The following is a 19,208-nucleotide window of genomic DNA, read 5'->3' as shown; positions in this document are numbered from 1 at the left end:
CACCAGGGTATTTAGCTCACGAACAGCCCCACCTCTCCAGGGACTTCTCAGCTGCCCACTCGCCACCCCCAGTGCCCTGGCTCCACCTAGTCTCCCCACCTGCACCCCACAGCCAGGCTGCTCTCCACCCAGGGTGGCAATCAGATCACATTGGTGGGAGAGATCTGCATTTTGCCACTGCCCTTCATCCCCACTGCAGGCCTGAGTGCAAGCCTAGGCAGGGTAGAGTCACACACGTCAGGCACTGGCTCTCCCCATTCTAAACTAGCATCATCTCAGCAAGTTCCACAGGAGACTCGGCAGGGACCCCTCCCCCACCCCCGGATCCAGACCCTGAGCACATCCCAGCAACGAGGCTGTAATCTCTTGGGAGCTGCCCATCCACTGTGGGTCAGGGCTATAGGGCCACAAGAAGGGGAGACTGACTTCCTCACACCACCCCCCCACCAGAACCCCCCAGTGAGCCCTGAAATTACATAGCCCTGCCTCTTCTGCTAACAGCATTTTCCCAGGTCTTCACCTGCTGTTCTGTCTCACTTCTCAGCTTCAGCTGGAAAAGCCCCCATCAGAAAGCCCTTCCCCAGCCCTGCTTCAGTAGCTTTTTATCCTATGACCATAGTTTCTCTTTCTTAGGGCACTCAGCAAGAGCTGACATTATCCTGTTTACCTACTTCACGGATTCACTAAAAAGAGCCCACTTTGTGCCAAACCCTGTGCTGTGCCAAACCTGTTCTAAGTGCTAAGGATGCAGCAAGCTGGACAGACACCTGCCTTCCTGGAAAGGATGTTCTCGTGAGTTCCACTGATAGGTAATTATCTCATCCCCTCAAGAATAGACTGCCGTGTACCTACCACCTGGCACAGTACTCAATTAGAATCTGCTACACAGGGGGATCCCTGGGTGGCTCAGCGATTTAGCACCTGCCTTCGGTCAAGGGCATGATCCTGGAGTCCCAGGATGGAGTCCCACTTCGGGATCCCTGCAGGGAGCCTGCTTCTCCCTTGCCTGTGTCTCTGTGCCTCTCTCTCTCTTTTTCTCTCTCTCATGAATAAATAAATAAATAAAATATTTTTTTTAAAAATCTACACAATTGGGGCACATGGGTGACTTAGTTGGTTGAGCATCCGATTCTTTTTTTTTTTTTTTTTTTTTTTTGAGAGAGAAAGGAAGAGAGAGTAGGAGGAAGGGCAGAGGGAGAAGAGGGAGAGAATCTCAAGCCCACTCTCCATTGACTGCAGAGCCCAACGCGGCTCCATCCTAAGATGCTGAGCTCATGACCTGAGCCAAAACCAAGAGTCAAAGGCTTAACCAGCTGAGCCACCCAGGCACACTGGAGTGTCCGACTCTTGATTCTGGCTCAGGTCATGATCTCAGGGGTCATGAGATCAAGCCCCAGGCAGGCTCCACACTGGGCATGAACCCTGTTTCAGATTCTCTATTTGCTCCTCCCCCACACACACGTGCATGCTCTGTCTAAAAAATATAAATAAAAACTTTGCTACACAATTGACTGTATGAATCGTGAGTGGCGTAGGTACTCTGCACTGTGACCAGGCAGTGCATGGAGACATCCTTCTTCATCCTATATACAGAGTGGGGGGAGGGGGAGGCATGAGGATCTGGGGGTAAGGGAGGGGGGCAGTGCTCCAGTTCCTGAACCACGCTGCCTTAAATTAGCCTCACATATGTCCCACCATTATCAGTCAACAGTTTATTTGTATATTTAAGTGAAGTTATTCTGCTAATTGGACATATGTCTCACGGTTCTACAAGGAAAAGTCTATTAAAAAGTCTTGCTGTAACAGGCAAGAGCTTTGAGGGTAGTTTTATTCAGGGACAGGAAAGGAGCTGAGTGGATTTTAATTTGGTAGAAAATAGCTGCTTGGGGCCAAGACGGTGAGAAGCGGGAAATCAAGAACAGGCTATTAGATTATTAGTGCAGTTAACAAGCATCTCCATCAACCTCATAGCTGCAGACTGCCTTTCACCAACTTTATTAGTTATATCATGGCCTTCCATCTACCCCTGCTATTCCAGCAAGTCCCATTTGAGAGACGCCAACACAGAGGCAGGAGAAGCCCATCCCATCCAAGCCAGTAGGAGTTGAGCCTCACCTCCTGAGCACATCAAGTGTGAGAATTTTGGAGTTGGGGAGGATAAATAGCTCAATGGGTTTCAGGAGACATGGTAGAGGGCTGAGGGCTGGGAGAGACGGTTGAGGAAAACTCTGGTTTATCAAGGCTTGACATATGGCTCAAACTCCCTTGTGCAGCTAGGAAATTCACACCTCGGCTGCTGGCCTAGAGGAACCCTAGAAGCTCATCTAGTCCAGATGAGAGAACCAGGATGCACATGGTTATAGGCACAGGCTCAGGGGCCACTTGATCTGCAATTAAATCAAAGACCCTGTAGTGGGCTGAATGGTGGTACCCAAAAAGATATGCCCTTATCCTAACTCCCTGGACTTGTGACTATGACCTTATTTGGAAAAAAAGGATCTCTGTAAATGTAACTGAGGTAAGGATCTTGAGATGAGATCACTCTGGGTTGCCCAGGTAGGCTCTAAACTCCCTGACAAGTGTCCTTATAAGCAAAAGAAAACAGAGGCAGAGACTGGAGCAACACAGCCACAAGGTATGTCTGAAGCTACCAGAAGGAGCATGGCCCCACTGGCACCTTGATTTTGGACTTCTGGCCTCCAGAACTGTGAGAGAATACATTTCTGTTGTCATGGGCCATCCAATATGTGGTGATGTGTTATAGGGATTAAGGAAACTAATATACCTACTTTTTAGCCATGGACCTTTGGACAAGTCACTTCATCTGTGCTTCCATTTCTTCATCTGTAAAATGGGGGTAGATACCTCAGATTGTTGGGAAGTTAAAGGAGATACCAGAGAGAGAACCCTTAGCACAGCGCCTATCCCATGATGCTCAACGTAAACACTTGTTCTTAACCTCAAAACCTCACCTGGGAAACCCATTAAAAATATGGTTTTCTAGGCCTCACTCCAGAACCACCAAAAACAAATCTTTATAGAGCCCGAGGATCTGCACTTTATAAGGCTCCTCAGGTATCTCTGATCATTTGATAGTGCATTGTCACATTCCCACCTCCATGGCACACAGCCAGAATCTGTTCCTAGAAAGCTGCCCTTCCAGATACAGAATTCCCTACCATCCTCAGTAACCCACTACAGTAGTGAATTACCCTAGCACTAAGGAAGTCCTAGTTTATGCCATCCCCCATCACATGGGTCATGGTGGAAGCACCCAATCCAGGGCAGGAAAGGAAACCATGAAGGGTTTTCAGGGGGAAAAGCAATAAAGCAATGAGAAGCCCAGTCATGGTTAGTCCAGGATGGAGTCTGAGATGGGGAAGGACAGTGTCTCCAGCTGGCTTCTCTCCAGCTCCTGCCCCATTAGGTGTAGGCTAACACTCAACATGGCATCATCTCTGGGGAGCAATGCACTCTGGCCTCCTCCACCCACCCCACAAGAACCAGGTAGCAGGAGCAGTTGGTGAGCAGCTCTGGGGCAGCAAGAAGCCAACCTTGTGTGTCCAAGCAGCCTGGGCAGGCAAGTAAGCTACAGATACATGCAAATTCAGGATTGGCTAATGGCATTAATTATACTGATCAGTATGGGGAGATGCCTCGCACATGGCAATAGCCTCCCATTGCCAAAACACAAGGCCTTTTTTTTTTTTTTTTTTTTTTTTTTCATTTCAGCTGTGGCCTCTGGCAAGAGATCATTGCTTCTGAGCAGCGGCAAATACCATCCCATCAGGCAACTTCAAGTGTGAAGCAGCCCCAGGAGATACAGAGGGTGAGCTAAGAGGAGAGAAGAGCTGGAAAGAAAGTGGCCAACCCCAGCAGGGGAGAGATCACAGCAATGGTGGACACAAGCCAGAGTTTGGCCTCGCATTTGCTACAGATGGTACAGCCTTTTCTCCCAGGGTGACCCGGTACTAGTAATGGTATGTAAAAAGATGGCACACAGGCAATTTCTGGTGGTACCTAGGACACTTCTTATTTGCATATGCAGACCCCCCAAAAAGAGATCGCTAGTCTATTAAGCCTGCAATCTTGCTTAGAACAAAATCAAGTAAAGGGACAAGCCAATAGGATGAAAAATATCATACAAATACATGAATAGCTGGTTACAAAGAAATACATGGGAATAACAACCCATGAATTCAAGATAGCAGTTGCTTCTGGTTTTGTAGGAGAAAGCCTGGAATCAAGGAAGTACTAGGAGGCTACATTTGTATGGATATGGCATAATTTCTGAGATCATGCAGTGAGTAGAAGAGTGATCACCAAATTATTTTTTATACCTTGCCTTAGGTCTTAGATATTTCACAAGTTGTTTTTTTTTTTTATTTCACATATTTTTTTAAATACAAGGGGTATGTAGGTCCATAGGTCACTGATAAGTCTAGAACAATCAAGGTGACCACATGACGTTCGCATGGCCTCCCTGGGAACTACAGAGAAGTCACCCCACACTGAACACTGTCTCCGGGAGAAGCCCGAATGATGCCTTTTTCCTCCAGGGTCCCCACCGATGGAGGCAGACCTTCCCCAGTCTCTCCCCAGACCATGCCAAGGCCCCAGTTCCTAGTCCTCTGGAACTCTCCCCAAACCGAGGCCACGGCACAAAGTCCTGCGGGTTTGCAATGCAGTACTGGGAAGGTTTATGGACACAGAAAGCTACAAAGAGGCACTGGGTACCGTTGCAGACTCTGCCTCTCTGTTCCACAGGCCGGGTCCTTACATGACCCAAGCAGAGCAAATTAAATGCAGCTCATGCTCCTGCAAAAATTATCACAAACTCTGAGAAAGCCAGTCACCAAGACAGCAAGGATTCCATTTCTCTCCTCCTCCTCTGTGTAGAATACTCTGACACATGTTCCAGGATGAGAAAGGAAAGGAGCAAAAGGGGGCCTGAGGGACAGAGTACATGAAAATTCACCAAAACACTTCCACACCAGGTTGACAGATGGTGCGTGCATAAAGGAACAAGGGCACAGTTAGATATGACTACCAGAGGAGGCCTTCCCTGGTATGCACCCCACCCTCACTCGCCATGCTGGCTCAGGAGCCCCTAACATGCAAGGTTCCTGCCCCCACACCGGCCACCCCCCCACCACCACTTCTTGGCTGGGAGTTAGTTGCTGTCAGGACCCAGAGCTGGAATGAAGACAAATCGATCCTTCCGCAACTGGTGATTTTACGCCTGCTTCCCCTACTGGACTGTGAGCAGCTGGAGGGCAGAGGTCAAGTCTTATTTCCCTTCATACCCTCTGAGACTGAGCCATACGCAAGACCTGGTACAGAGCAGGCTCAGTAAACTTTATTAAAATAACAGATGGACAGATGTGGCCACGACAGTCCCCAGGTTTCAGAGAATATTCCTGAAGAGCCAGACACTGCTACAGTTCCTCTGGATGGGCAACAAGGTCTTTAAAGCACTTCTTGAATTATCATACCTTCACTAAGTTGATAGCACAGTTATTCTCAAAACTGGCAGTTGGTCAGTAGCTTAAGAGCTGAAACACTTTCCCAAAGCAAAGAGCTAGCATTCACTGGTTCCTTTGGAGGGTCTATACTTCCTCCACTGAGAAATGAGAATTCCAAATATTTGTTGGATTAACTCTTTGGTTGGTTGATTAAATACAGAAAGGGATTCCCAGGAGGAGATTCTGTAGAGATTCCCAGGGCTCATACCAGGATGGATGGACCCAGGGGAGAAGAACCCAGCAGCAGCAGCTAGTTGGCAAGAAGAGCTACACAGGAATCTTTGGTTACACTTTCTATCCAACTTGGTGCTTTCCCCCAGGTGGCAAGTGGATAAACAGAGACAATCAGGTATGAAGAGCAAAGAACATGAGATCAGGCAAGATCTGGATGACCCAGTCCAAGCCCAAGATCTGCCACAAAACTTCAGGGGGCTTGGGGCACCTGGTGGCTCAGTTAAGCATTTGATTCAATCTCAGCTCAGGTTTTGATCTCAGAGTTGTAAGTTCAAGTCCTGTGTTCCATGCTGGGCATGGAACCTACTTAAAAAAAAATCCCATCACTCCTCTGGATCTCCAGTCCCATCTGTACATTAGAGGCCTGAGGAGTTGGTGCCAGAGATGTCTTTCTCAAGGTCAATGGCATAACTATAAAAAGAGTCATCACTGTACCTAAGCCCCTTCTAACCAGTATCTTTTTTCCCCAAAAAACACTCTACCAGATACCATGGTTCTAAAGGTTGACAACAGATGACCCTTCTCTCTAAATGTGGCTTTCAGTAATGTTGCAACTGTTGTCCCATACTCAAACCTGAAGCAGCCCATGTCCCTAAACATGGTCAGGTGTAAACATTAGCAGAATTTAATGGATATGAAAGGTTTTTATAGCAAAATTATAGCTATTTGCTGTCTGCAGGTGAATAAGTACTATTGGTGAACCTCCTATCTCTGTTTAATGGGAGCCCCACTAGAAGTATAATACTCCTGGCCTCTCTCTTCCCTCTCACTTCCTGTGGGAGGAGGACTCACCAATTAGATTGGTGAGTTTGGGAAAAGAAACAATTCATGCTCAGCCCACCCCTTCCTCTTGCCTCCCTTTTTGGGATTTGCACACACCCACAGACACACTGGTGCTCCACTCCTCCCTGTCCTAAGAGGCAGGCCCCCCTCTTAGAGACTAGTACTGCCATATCTGTGCCTGTGGAGGTAAGTCTATCAAATTCAGGACTGAAGTACAAGTCAACTTGCTCACAGACCCAAAACATGCTCCAGCCCAGCATTTATCAGTAATAAAGCTGACATTCTCAGCTCTTTCTAGCAGAGACCTGCATCTCCTTTGTTCTGCTTCTCAGACAAGGAGGAAAAGATTATTAATCATTACCTCCTCAAGCCCCAACAGTAAATACTAGAGTAACTAATATGATGCATACACATACCAGTGACCTGAAGCATCTGACACCATAGGAGCCCAGTGACCTACTCAGAAACAAGAAATGGGATTCAATTCAAAAGCTTCCCAAAGCAGCAGTTGAGGCCCCCTCCTATATTAGGACTCTGATTAAGAAAGGAAAAGGCACCTGTGATCCCTCTCCCTCCCTCCCTCTCTCATGCTTCTACTCTATCAGATGATGAGTACGATATTATATCACATCGAAAAATATTCAGTGACTGATGACTTTAAGCATTCTCATTCACTGAAGGCTTAACAAAACTTTACCCAAGAACTTGCCATGGCTCCCTACTACCCCTGGTACACCCCTTCGCCTCTCATCCCTCTGTGACCTAGCTTTAATTCTCTTTGCCAGTATGCCTCTTTGCTTAGTATACCTTAGTCCCCAGTAACACTGAACTAATCTCTGTTTCTTATAGACAATCCCCAAAATTCTACCCATCAACCTCAAGCAAAATCACCTGTCCCCAGTGTTACATGTTTCAATCCTATCTACCTTTCCAGACCCAGCTCAAACATCCCATTAACTCATTCAGTCTCACCCAGATTGGGCCATTCTCTCTGCTCCTATATGCCCCAAGGGTTTTAACTATTTTAGGGTATACTAGTTGAACAAGTAAGTGAATATGTTGTAGATAATAACAGGCTGTCACTTTCAGAGAAATAAGTTACACATAAGGAATGGGAGAGAGCTAAAATAAACTCTGTGATGTTAGACTGGAATTGGAAATACCAGTATAAACTCACAGTTTTTTTAACAGATAGGTGTGTGTAAGCATGAACAAATATACATACATATATTTCCTAGCTCCATCTCCTGGAAGGGCCTAAAAACAATGGCACTCCAGGAGCAATATGCATATCTAGCACCAACATCTTGGTTTCTAAATACCATTCTCCAATAAAAGGAACCAGGACTCCTTGGAGAAGTGATTGATTCCAGGGCTGGAGTAAGGAAAATACAAGATGAGTCTGCAGATTAGAAAGGTAAGATAGTGGGGGCGCCAGGGTGGCTCAGTTAGTTGAGTGTCCGACTCTTGGTTTCAGCTCAGGGTGGTGAGATGGAGCCCCGTGGGGCTCTGTGCTCAGCAGAGGGTCTGCTTAGGATTCTCTCTCCCTCTCCTTCTGCCCCTCATCTAATGTACTTGCATTCTCTCTCTCTCTCTCTCTCTGTTTCTCCCTTCTCCCACTCTAAAATGAATAAATAAACCTTTAAAAAAAAAAGTTGATAGTGCTCAAAAATGAATGGAGACGTGCAAAAATGACACACACAAAAAAAAAATCAACCTGAAGGAGCTCCCAATGGCCAAAATTAGAAGAATTTGAACAATAAAAATAATGATGGTTTCAGGCTATAATCCATAGAATATTAAAAATATCCATGAGTTCATATGATAAAAATAATTAAATAAGTAACTAAAGGAGAAGGCATAGCTCTTCCTTAGAGAAGAATTCTAATTAACAGATGTAAAAATAAGAAAAATAGAAAAACATTAACTTGTTCATTAAAATGATAAGGAGCCACTGAGGCAAACTTTGTGCCTCTCAATCTCCCCTCTGGCCATATTCAAGAATCCACAATGTTTAATTTAATAAAGCTTCTCATCTCTGTTCCTCCAGATTCAGCTGGTGCAAAGGCCACTGCCACCACTTTACAGATAGGGCAATACAGGTGCGTGGTGGCCGACCAGGAGCCTGAAAGGCCAAAATGCCCACAATACTACCCAGCACCATGCAAACCCGTCCTCACCCTGTTTAGGCCTTGGAATTTCTGAATTTCATTCTTTCCTTGAATTACCAAACCTTCTAAGATCTATCAAAACCCTACATATGCTTCAAGATCAAGGATGCTTCTCCAGGAGTCCCCAGTGTATTAGGAATCATTTGATTGCATGTAACAGAAAACTGATCTCAAACCATCTGAAGCAAAAAGATAATCTCCTGGCACATCTAACTGGAAAATCCAGTGGTAATCTAGTTTCAGGCTCAGCAAGATCTAGGGACTCCAATGACACGTCTCTCTACAATACTGACTCCATTCACAGACAGGCTGTCGCCTCATGATGGCAAGATGGCTGCCAGCAGCTCTAAGTCAACATCCTATACTTGCAGCTAACACAGCAGAAAGGGCAGTGTTCTATGAGGGACACCCCCAAATGTCCTAGACCTGACACTCACTGACCAACACTGGCTCAGATGCCCATCTCTGAATCAATCTCTAGGGCCACAGGAATGGACTCTACAGATGGCCTAAGTCATGTGCCCACTCTTGGAGCTGAAGGTGGGGTGAGCCTCATTTAAACCTCATGGCAAATACATGAGATATGGGTGGCTCCCCAAAGGAAGTTTTAGATGGTACTCCTCAAAATATGAACTGTTCTTGAGCTGAAAAATGAACATACATCTAGTATACCACACCCCCTCGGTCAGAATCAACTCAGCCTTGCCTCCTCCAGCCCAGTCTGAACACTTGTATCAGCCATGAGTTCTTTCTGCCTTCTGGACAAGTTGGTTCACACCTGTTGCCTCTGGTTACAAGCATCCTGGACACTAGGAGTCTGGTTCTTCAAAGCACTGGGGTCTCCCCACACCCCCTCAGCTGCCCAGCAAAATGCCACTGCACCTCTAGAAAACTTTGATTCCCACCCCTTCCTGATGTGGAGCTGAGTCACTCAGACCAGCCAGCCGAGCACCAACCTTGAAAGTGCTTCCCTAAGTCACTGTCTCTTGGCTCTAGCATTCTCTGGGACCTGGAGATGCTGACTTGACAGGTGAGATAATTATGTTTTACCCTTCACTCATTCCGTTATCAGTCACGAAGACAAGAACAGATAAGTGTTCCAATGGAAGAACACACTCCTGCAGTATTTACTCCAGCCAGCTCCCCTTCCCAGGCACAACTCCCAGGGACCAGCCTACACTCTTGTTATCTGTGCCAGCTACCACGTGCTACCCTCCTGCCACATACCAGGCTGCACTTCCCTTCCTGCATCCCCTAAAGCTGTCAACTTTCCCAGGAACTGTGGCACCATTGCCTTTCAGATGACTTACACATGAGGGCCACTGTCTCCACATCACCCATCCCCCGTCTGCTCTGCAGAGAGCTTGCCCCTGAGCCCCGGCCTGGACCTCTGTGCAGAATGTCTCTCTGGTGGGCTCTGAGGCTCAGAACACTGGTTCAATGGAGAAAGAGGGATAGGGAAAAGCAGGGGATGGGCATGGGCATCAGTCTCAGAGCCTGGGGCTTTGAGATCTTCTGACACAAATTAACATTTCATCCATTCATTTGCTCAACAAAACCTTTATTCAAGACCTACTGTGTCCTGGGCACTGCTATAGGTGCTGCGAACATGAAGACCAAGTGTCTGTCCTCATGGAGCACACCTAGTAGACATCCGACTGATTTTTGATATCTGCTTCACATTTACACTTCACAACACACTGTCTCAGATATTATCTAAAGCCTCAATATGTGCTATAGCCAACTGTGGTCTACAGACAAGGAAAATGGTAGTTCCAAAGGCTAAATGACCACCTTAAAGACAGAGCACACATTCAGGTCTTCTGCATACAAACCATGCACCCTTTCTAGTTCTCTCCCAAGGAAGGAGCTAGTAGGGTGTAGCCTGTAATAACCATTAAGTCAACTTAGTCCTAGGTATCATCATCAGAGGTAGAAAATATAAAAAAGATGACCCAATCCCTGATCTAAAGGAATCTATAGTCTAAAATGAGAGGAAGGCATGTAACCAATTATCATTTGTGGTAGAAATAAAGAAGACAGAATGATTAAATTCAAATAGGAAGATATCTCTGGAAGGACCCATATGACATGATGATCACTTCCAGGCAGGAAAACTGAGGAAGGGAGAGAAGAATAATTTTGTATGTTCAAATGTTATATACTTTGAATTGCATGCTATGTGAATCTATTTCTCATTAAATGATGCTTTGAGGATGCAATCAGCCAAATCCTGAATACAGAAAATTCTATAGGGTAAATGATCTGCTTTTTTCAACAAGCAAATAGCTCAAAAAGAGGAGGGAAGGGAAATATTATAGATTTGAGAAGATTTTGGTTGATGTTTCCTAATGCAATATATGCACTTCATTTGGATCCAGATTGTAATGTACCAACTTTAAAAAGACATTTTTGGGATCCCTGGGTGGCGCAGCGGTTTAGCGCCTGCCTTTGGCCCAGGGCGTGATCCTGGAGACCCGGGATCGAATCCCACGTCGGGCTCCCGGTGCATGGAGCCTGCTTCTCCCTCTGCCTATGTCTCTGCCTCTCTCTCTCTGTGTGTGACTATCATAAATAAATAAATAAAAATTTAAAAAATAAAATAAAATAATAAAAAATAAATAAAAAGACACTTTTGGGAACAGGGATATTTGAGTATAAACTAGCTATTAGAAGTTATTAAGGAAATATTGTTATATTTGTTAGTTATGGGGCACCTGGTGGCTCAATGGCTGAGCGTCTGCCTTTGGCTCAGGTCGTGATCCCACCATCCTAGGATGGAGTTTTCCATCGGGTTCCCCACAGGGAGCCTGCTTCTCCCTCTGCCTATGTCTCTGCCTCTCTGTGTCTCTCTCATAAATAAATAAAATCTTTTTTTTTAATTTTCTTAATTATGATTATGGTACTTAAGCTTTTTTTAAGGTACTTATCTACTAGAGATACAGAGTTAAGTATTTACAAATTAAATAATACGATGCCTGAGATTTGCTTTTAAATATTTCAGCAAAAATAAATAAATGAATTAAAAATGAATGAATGAATGAATGAATGAAGGAGCAAGTAGATGATACAAGACTGACAAAATGTTAATAATGTCTGAAGCTGGATGACAATTGTATAAGTATTCATTATACTATTCTATTCTCATTAATGGTTGAAATTTCTATAATGAAAAGTTTAAATAAAAATTTTAAAGTTAATTACCCCATTCACCAAGAATGACTGAGAAGGAAAGTGTCACGGAGGAGAGGTATTTGAGCTGAGGCCAGAAGGATGACTAGAAATTTTCTAAGGGGCCAAGGGCATTCCAGGCTGAGCAAAGACATATAGATCTATCACAAACCTCTCTCTGGAGGAAACAAAAGTATCTACACTTGACCCCAAACTCAACTTACATCCAAAAAAAAAATGCCTTCTTGCTTGTTGCCTCACTCATCTAGTGATAGCATCAAAATCAATGGACCTATCCCAAGTGAGGAAAGAAGGTGTGGGGTCAACAGCTCCACTCAGCGGCTTAGCAAGAAGCCCCAGTGTAGTCTTGAGAGGACTGGAAAGCAATTAACCTTTTTCAGTCGGGTTTTACCTGACAAAGCACTTCGGAAGCCAACTGAGTTATCTCAGGAACAGGACTCCTCCCTCCTGAGTCATCCCAGATACCTTGTGCTCCCCAGAAACACGCACCAGCCTCCCTGACAGTGTCTTGTAGATTAATAACCTGAGTGCCATGGGACCCACCTTGATGGCAGCCTGGCAGCCTGGCCCATCAGCACAAAAACATCTCCAATGAGGAGCAAGTCCTCCCTTCCTGGCTCCCAAGCCCCCAGCCTCAATCTCCCACACTGCCCCCTTCCCACCTCCAGCTGCATGCAGGAATTTCTCAGGCTTTACAGCTACTTCAAGACTTACCCAGTCCTAGCCTGGCTCAGATGGGTCCCCTGGATTCCTTACCTTGGATCGAAGCTGCAAGTACTCCTCTGAGCCATAGGGGACACTCCTCAGGGAGGTGAGATAGTCATAACTGATGACAGCTGTCTGTGGACCAAGGAAAAGAAAGGCTTAGTGCCTGGACAGCAAAGACTGCTCCTTGGCACCCCTACAGCCACAGGCCCCCGACACAGGCAATATGTCTAGAGAAGTAGACAACCCCTCCCCTAAGATGCTCTGTCCCCAGATCTTAGCCTGGCTGGCTTCTTCCTGTCAACCAGCACTCTGCACGAATGCCACCTCTGCAGAGAGCCCTAACACACCAGGAACTCTCAATTATTTATCGTAACAAAATGATCATACCCTAAATTACCTTGTTCATTTGTTTCCTTATATGTGGACTATCTTCTCTTTGCTAGAATTTCAGCTCTATAAACACAGAGGCTTATCTCTCCCACTCATCACTGTACCCCCAGTACCTTTTTCCTATGCCAGGCACATAGGTAAATGCTCAGTAAGGACTAGTTGAATGCATGCTGTTGGATAAACTTATTATCACAAATAAACATTATTTTATATTTATGTTGCTCTGATAGCCTAAGTTTTGATTCTGGGTCCCTTGGCCAAAAGTCTAGGAGAAGTCCCCATATACTTGGTGAATCAGAAAATTTTAGGCTTCCAGATATCTCAGACATGGAGGAGACAGGCCAAACTCTTCCTTTTAGAACTGAGCAACTGAGGCCCCTCCAAGTTAAGGGGCTGACACAGCTGATACCAAAAGAAGTCTATTCCCTTGTCTACACCCCCAAAGCTTTATTCCATTTGACATAAGTGTGTTGAACACCAACCACAAGCAAGAGCTGGTCACTGAACAAGGCACAAGGCCAATCAAGACCAGAGCCCTGGTGACTGGTTTATAAAGAACTGGTAAATGCCCTCCTTCCTCATTTCCAGCTATAGTTGGCCCTTGAACAACATGGGTTTGAACTGTGCAGATCCACTTACACATGGGTTGTTTTTGTTGTTGTTGGTGGTGGTGGTGGTAGTAAATTACAGTATTCTACTATAAATGTATTTTCTCTTCCTTATGATTTTCTTAACATTTTCTTTTCTTTAGCTTACCTTACTATAAGAATACAGTATATGACACATATGATACACAAACAATGTGTTAATAAACTGTTCATGTTATCTGTAAGACTCCTGTCAACAGTAGGCTATTAGACATTAAGGTTTGGAGGAGTCAAAAGTTATACATGGATCTCTGACTGCATGGGTGTTGGCACCCTAACCCCCACATAGTTCAAAAGCCAACTGTATTCAAATCCCTAAGGTTCCATTGAAGCCTGCTTGCCCTAGGACACTCATCCTGACTCCCAGCCTACAGGTTTCAGTTCTGTGTCTGAGGTGCCATAAGTGGTCACCTGAGTCACACATCTTGACCCAATCCATGGCTTTTGATTGTTTTTTGACCCATTCATGTGAGCACTCCTCAATCATAAGCTCCTTTAAAGCCGGGTCTAGGTGGGACAGTTCATTTCTACTTCTCAAAGCATATAAGACAATGTTGGGCCCCAAAAAGGCACTCAGTAGGCTCTTAGGAATCATTTTATATCCCATGCCTATTTATTTGTCCATCTAGATTCTGTAACTCGCTCGGGAGAAGACTTCACAACACTGAGTATTAAGGAAACAATCAGACAACAACAACCCAAACAGACTGTGCATCAGAGTCTATCCACACCAAGGGGAAGAAAAGATGAGCTCATCCTGCAGCAGACAAAGGAGGAAAGAAAGCATTGAAGCATGTGGAAATCTACCCACTGATTGGGCAGTTATATACGCATGTCTGGGAGAGTTGCTCTCAGCAGCATTAAGAGGACACGATCACACAGGAAGGATGCTCCCGGGCCACTGAAGAACACCTCTAAAGGTGAAATTTACAACTCAGATTCTCTGTTAGTCTGGGATTACTAAGCCGCCCTCACACGTGCAAAATGAAGGGATCCTCAAAGTTCTCCAAAGCCAGGCTGCTCCGAGTATGAGCCCTGCCTCTGGAACCACACACACTAGCTCCCTGGAGAAAGCGTTTTCTGATAGAATTTCAACAAAGCTGCAAAGTCTTGCCATATGCATTTGCTGAGAAGTACCAGCCCAGGTCTGTCACTAAAGTAAGATACAGAGTCTAAAATGTAAAGGCTTCAACAAGAGACCCTGTGCAATTCCATTCTATTTGGGTTCAGGGTGACAGCAGTCAGGCATACAAGAACACAGATACATGGGGCACACAGCCATGCCTGTGCAGCTGAGCAGAGGGAGCCTTGCACATGTAAGGCTACATGGGTAACTCCACATCTGTTACAGGTACAAACACCTGCAGGAATACTGCAGTTCCCCTGCCACTCTGACAAGGAGCAAGACCTACCGTTGCCACTGCTCTGCCAACCCTGACAGCACCAAAGTCATTAGGATCCAAGTACTTGTTACTGTAGAGATAGAAGCCCGAGGCAGCAAGAGCCACGCCGGTCCACGAAGCAAGCTTCAGAGCCCTTCTGGCCATGTTCCCAGACCCTGTAGAAGGAAAGGAGAAAATGAGAAACAGTGGAGCACCACAGTTAAGTCCCACCAGGATTCAAATCCAGGCTCTGCCACTTCATAGATTATGTGACCTCGGGTCATTTTCTTAATCTTGTTGATCTGTCTCCTCACTCGTAAAACAGACAGATACCTACCTCAAGTTATTGGGATAAAAGGAGATTATGTATATAAAATGCTTAGCAGAGGACCTGGCACAAAGTCTCAAAGTCATTATTCCTTACAGGGCACCAGGTACCATTCTAGGCCCTGGGGGAGAGGGAACAAAACACAGTTCCTGCCCATGTGCTGCTTACACTCTAGGTGGGACGACAGGTCAGAAGCAAACAGACCTTTTAGAACACCAGGTGGTATCAATAACAGAAGAAAATCAAAGAGGGTCAGAGGAAGGAGGATGAATATGTGAGGAAGGTGCTATCTCAGATGGGGAAAGTGGAAAGCATGCCAGCCATCATCACTTATAACTTGCTTCACCACCATGCACACACAGGTCAGAAGTGCTCAGGCCACAGCTGAATGGCAGCTGGTCAGAAGCAGCCGGATAAGCTCTCCACGTCTGGCTGATTTCCAAAATATTGATTTCAGATAGAGTAAACTGCCACCCGTCTAAACCGTGAGCCCCCTGAAGGTAAACACCACGACTATAATTACAGTGTCCACTCACGGTCCTGCAGGGTACTTTGCAATTAGGGATTCAATGTCCACCTGCTGATTTGATCTGTTTAACCAGATGCACTCTCAGTCAGTGGGATTAAGTGGACAAGGCTCCCTGATACTCTTCCCCACCCTACCAGAACTAGCTCAGTCCACCAGGTGTATTGTTGAAGCATTTGGGGCCCACTGTACCCAGGAGGCTGTTTCCCCTTCAATTTCTAGGAACTCTGTATGAAACTAAAATCCTTGAACACAGTGGCAGGCAGCAGGAGAGAAGTCCACCCAGGAAAAGGGAATCACTAAGCCGCCCACATGTGCAAACGCTGTATAGATGCAGCAGGAAGATCCAGGTCATCACTGTTTGGTTCTGCTCTGGACTCAGTCTCTGACCATCCTCTCCCTGCTCTGTGCCTGTTTCCTCTTTGTAGGAAACTATTGCTGCACACAGCCTTGTCTGTGTTTTCTTTAAAATCTATTTGGACCCATGCCTCACAGTAGAACCACAGATTTTTTTTTTTTAAGTATTCACAGATACATCTTTTTCCATTCTTCTACTTTCAACTTACATTTTATATCATCTCTCTAAACAACATATAGTTGGTCTTTTCTGTTGGCATTTAGTATAACTCATATATTTAGATTTAATTTTACAATCTTCTTCCATTTCAAAAATGCAGATTTCTTACACTACATTAACAAAATGAAGGATAAAAATCACATAATCATCTCAACAGATGCAGAAAAAGCATTGGACAAAATTCCACATCCACTTATGATTAAAAACTCTTAACAAAGTAGGTACAATAAAAAAATAATAAAAAAAAAACAAAGTAGGTACAGGGGAACATACCTCAACATAATAAAGACCATATATGACAAACTCAGAGCTAACATCATACTCACTAGTGAATGGTTGCAAGCTTTTCCTCTAACATCAGGAACAGGACAAGGAAGTTCACTCCCGCCTCTTTTATTCAACACAATACAGGATGTCCTAGCCAGAGCAATTAGGCAAGAAAAAGAAGTAAAAGCCATCCAAATTAGAAAGGAAGAAGTAAAACTATCACTATTTGCAAATGACATATTATATACAGAAAACCCTAAGCAATCCACCAAAAAACTGTCAGAATAAATAAATTAAGTAAAGGTACAGGATACAAAATCAGCATGCAAAAATCTGCTGTGTTTCTATACACTAATAATGAATAATCAGAAAGAGAAATTAAGAAAGCAATCCCATTTATAATTGCATCAAAAATAAAATACCTAGGAATAAATTTAACCAAAGAGGTGAAAGACTTGTTCACTGATAATTATGAAATATTAATGAAGAAATTAGGCAATAAATGGAAAGATATTTGGTGTTTATGGATTGGAAGAATATTGTTAAAATTTCCATATCACCCAAAGCAATCTACAGATTCAATACAATCCCTATCAAAATTCTAATGGTATTTTTCAGAGAAATAATAACAAACTATCCTAAAATTTGTATGGAACCACAAAAGAAGCAAAATAGCCAGAGCAATCTTGAGGAAGAAGAACAAAGCTGGAAGTATCATGGTCTCTGGTTATACTATATTACAAAACTGTAATCAAAACAGTATGGCATTGGCATAAAAATAGACACACATATGTCAATGAAACCCAACAGAGTCCAGAAATAAACCTATATACATATGGGCAATTAATTAACAAAGGAGCCCAGAATATACAATGAGGAAAGGACAGTCTTTTAAAAAAAAATGGTGAAGGGAAAACTCGATGACCATATGCAAGAGAATGAAACTGGAACCCTATTATATACCATACACAAAAGCTAACTCAAAATGGGTTAATGACTTGAACATAAGTTCTGAAAGCATAAAACTCGCAGAAGAAAACATAGGCAGTAAGCTCCTTGACATAAGTCTTGGCAATGACTTTTTGAATCTGACACCAACAGCAAAACAAACAAAAGTAAACAAATGGGACTACGTGAAACTAAAAAGTTTCCATACACCAAAGGAAACCATCAACAAAATGAAAAGGCAACCTACTGGATGGGAAAAAATATTTCTAAATCATATATCTGATAAGGGGTTAATATTCAAAATATATAAAGAATTCATACAACTCAATAGTTTTTAAAAATCTAATTAAAATACGGGCAGGAGATCTGAATCGACATTTTCCAGGGAAGACATATAAATTGCCAACAGGAATACCAAAAGAAAAAAAAAAAAAAAGAATACCAAAAGATGTGCAATAGCAGTAATCATCAGGGAAATTCAAATTTAAACTACAATGAGATATCACTTCACACCTGCTAGAATGGCTAGTATCAAAATGATGAGAAATAACAAGTGTTGGCAAGGATATAAAGAAAAAGGAAGACTTGAACACTGTTAACAGGAATGTAAATTGGTGTAGCCACTATGGAAAAGAGTATGGAGGGTCCTCAAAAACTTAAAAATAGAACTACCATATGATTTAGCAATTCCACTTCTGGGTATTTAAAAGAAAACAAAAACTTTAACTCAAAAAGACATATGCATTCATATGTTCACTGCAGCATTATTTACAATAGCCAAGAAATGGAAACAACCTAAATGTCCATCAATGGATGAATGCATAAAGAAAATGTGATTCATAGGTGAATACAATGGAATTCAGCCATAAAAAAGAATGAAATCTTGCCATTTGTAACACCATGGATGGACCTGAAGGGTAGTATGCTGAATGAAATAAGTCAGAGAGAAAAAGACAAATACCATATGATCTCACTTGTATGTGGAACCTAAAAAGAAAACAAAAACAAAAAATACTCACAAAGAACCAGTTGGTGGGAGTGGGCTAAATGGGTGAAGGGGATCAATAAATGCAAACTTCTAGTTATAAAATAAATCAGTCATAGAGAAGTAATGTATAGCATGGACAATAATTACTATTTTATTATATATTTGTAAGTTGCTAAGAGTAAATCCTAAAAGTTCTCATTACAAGAAAAAAATTGTAATTGTGTGGTGAGGGTGATTAACTAGACCTATTGCAGTCCTCATTTCCCAATGTATATAAATATTGAACCACTATGCCGTACACCTGAAACTGATGTTATGTCAATTATACCTCCATTTAACATTTTTTCTAAAAACACACAAAAATGTAAATTCTGAGGTCTACCCTCTGGCCCACTGAATCACCACCTCTGGGCGTGGGACTCAGGAACCTGCATTCTAATAACATAATGGGTGGTTTTTATGCAAGCTGAAGTCTGAGAGCCATTCTTCTAAATATTTTCTTTTTAATAGAGGCTGCATGTGTTCAAATCCATCAGTGAAAC

The 19,208-nt window shown here is 43.6% G+C and overlaps 1 protein-coding gene across 15 annotated transcripts in view; it reads right to left on the bottom strand.

Annotated features, from left to right (window-relative positions):
* The window catches only part of ADCK1 (aarF domain containing kinase 1), a 147,708-nt gene that overhangs the window by 86,723 nt on the left and 41,777 nt on the right, over positions 1-19,208 (bottom strand). For 11 of the 15 annotated variants that reach the window (XR_005363599.1, XR_005363600.1, XR_005363601.1 and 8 more), the window contains 2 exons: positions 15,063-15,208; positions 12,662-12,745 (listed from right to left, as the gene is read on the bottom strand). Coding sequence is in view for 10 of the 15 variants with exons in the window: in XM_038545426.1 (XP_038401354.1) it covers positions 12,662-12,745; positions 15,063-15,197 (219 nt within the window). In the remaining 5 variants the exon portion in view is untranslated. Of the gene's footprint in view, positions 1-12,661; positions 12,746-15,062; positions 15,209-16,789; positions 16,881-19,208 lie in introns of all 15 variants that reach the window. The other 4 variants (XM_038545425.1, XM_038545424.1, XM_038545428.1 and 1 more) reach the window with 1 other exon arrangement.

This window comes from Canis lupus, chromosome 8 (assembly GCF_011100685.1).
Source record: "Canis lupus familiaris isolate Mischka breed German Shepherd chromosome 8, alternate assembly UU_Cfam_GSD_1.0, whole genome shotgun sequence".
NCBI lineage: Eukaryota > Metazoa > Chordata > Mammalia > Carnivora > Canidae > Canis > Canis lupus.
The sequence above is the reverse complement of the archived record's forward strand: the minus strand, read 5'-3'. Positions and strand labels throughout refer to the sequence as shown.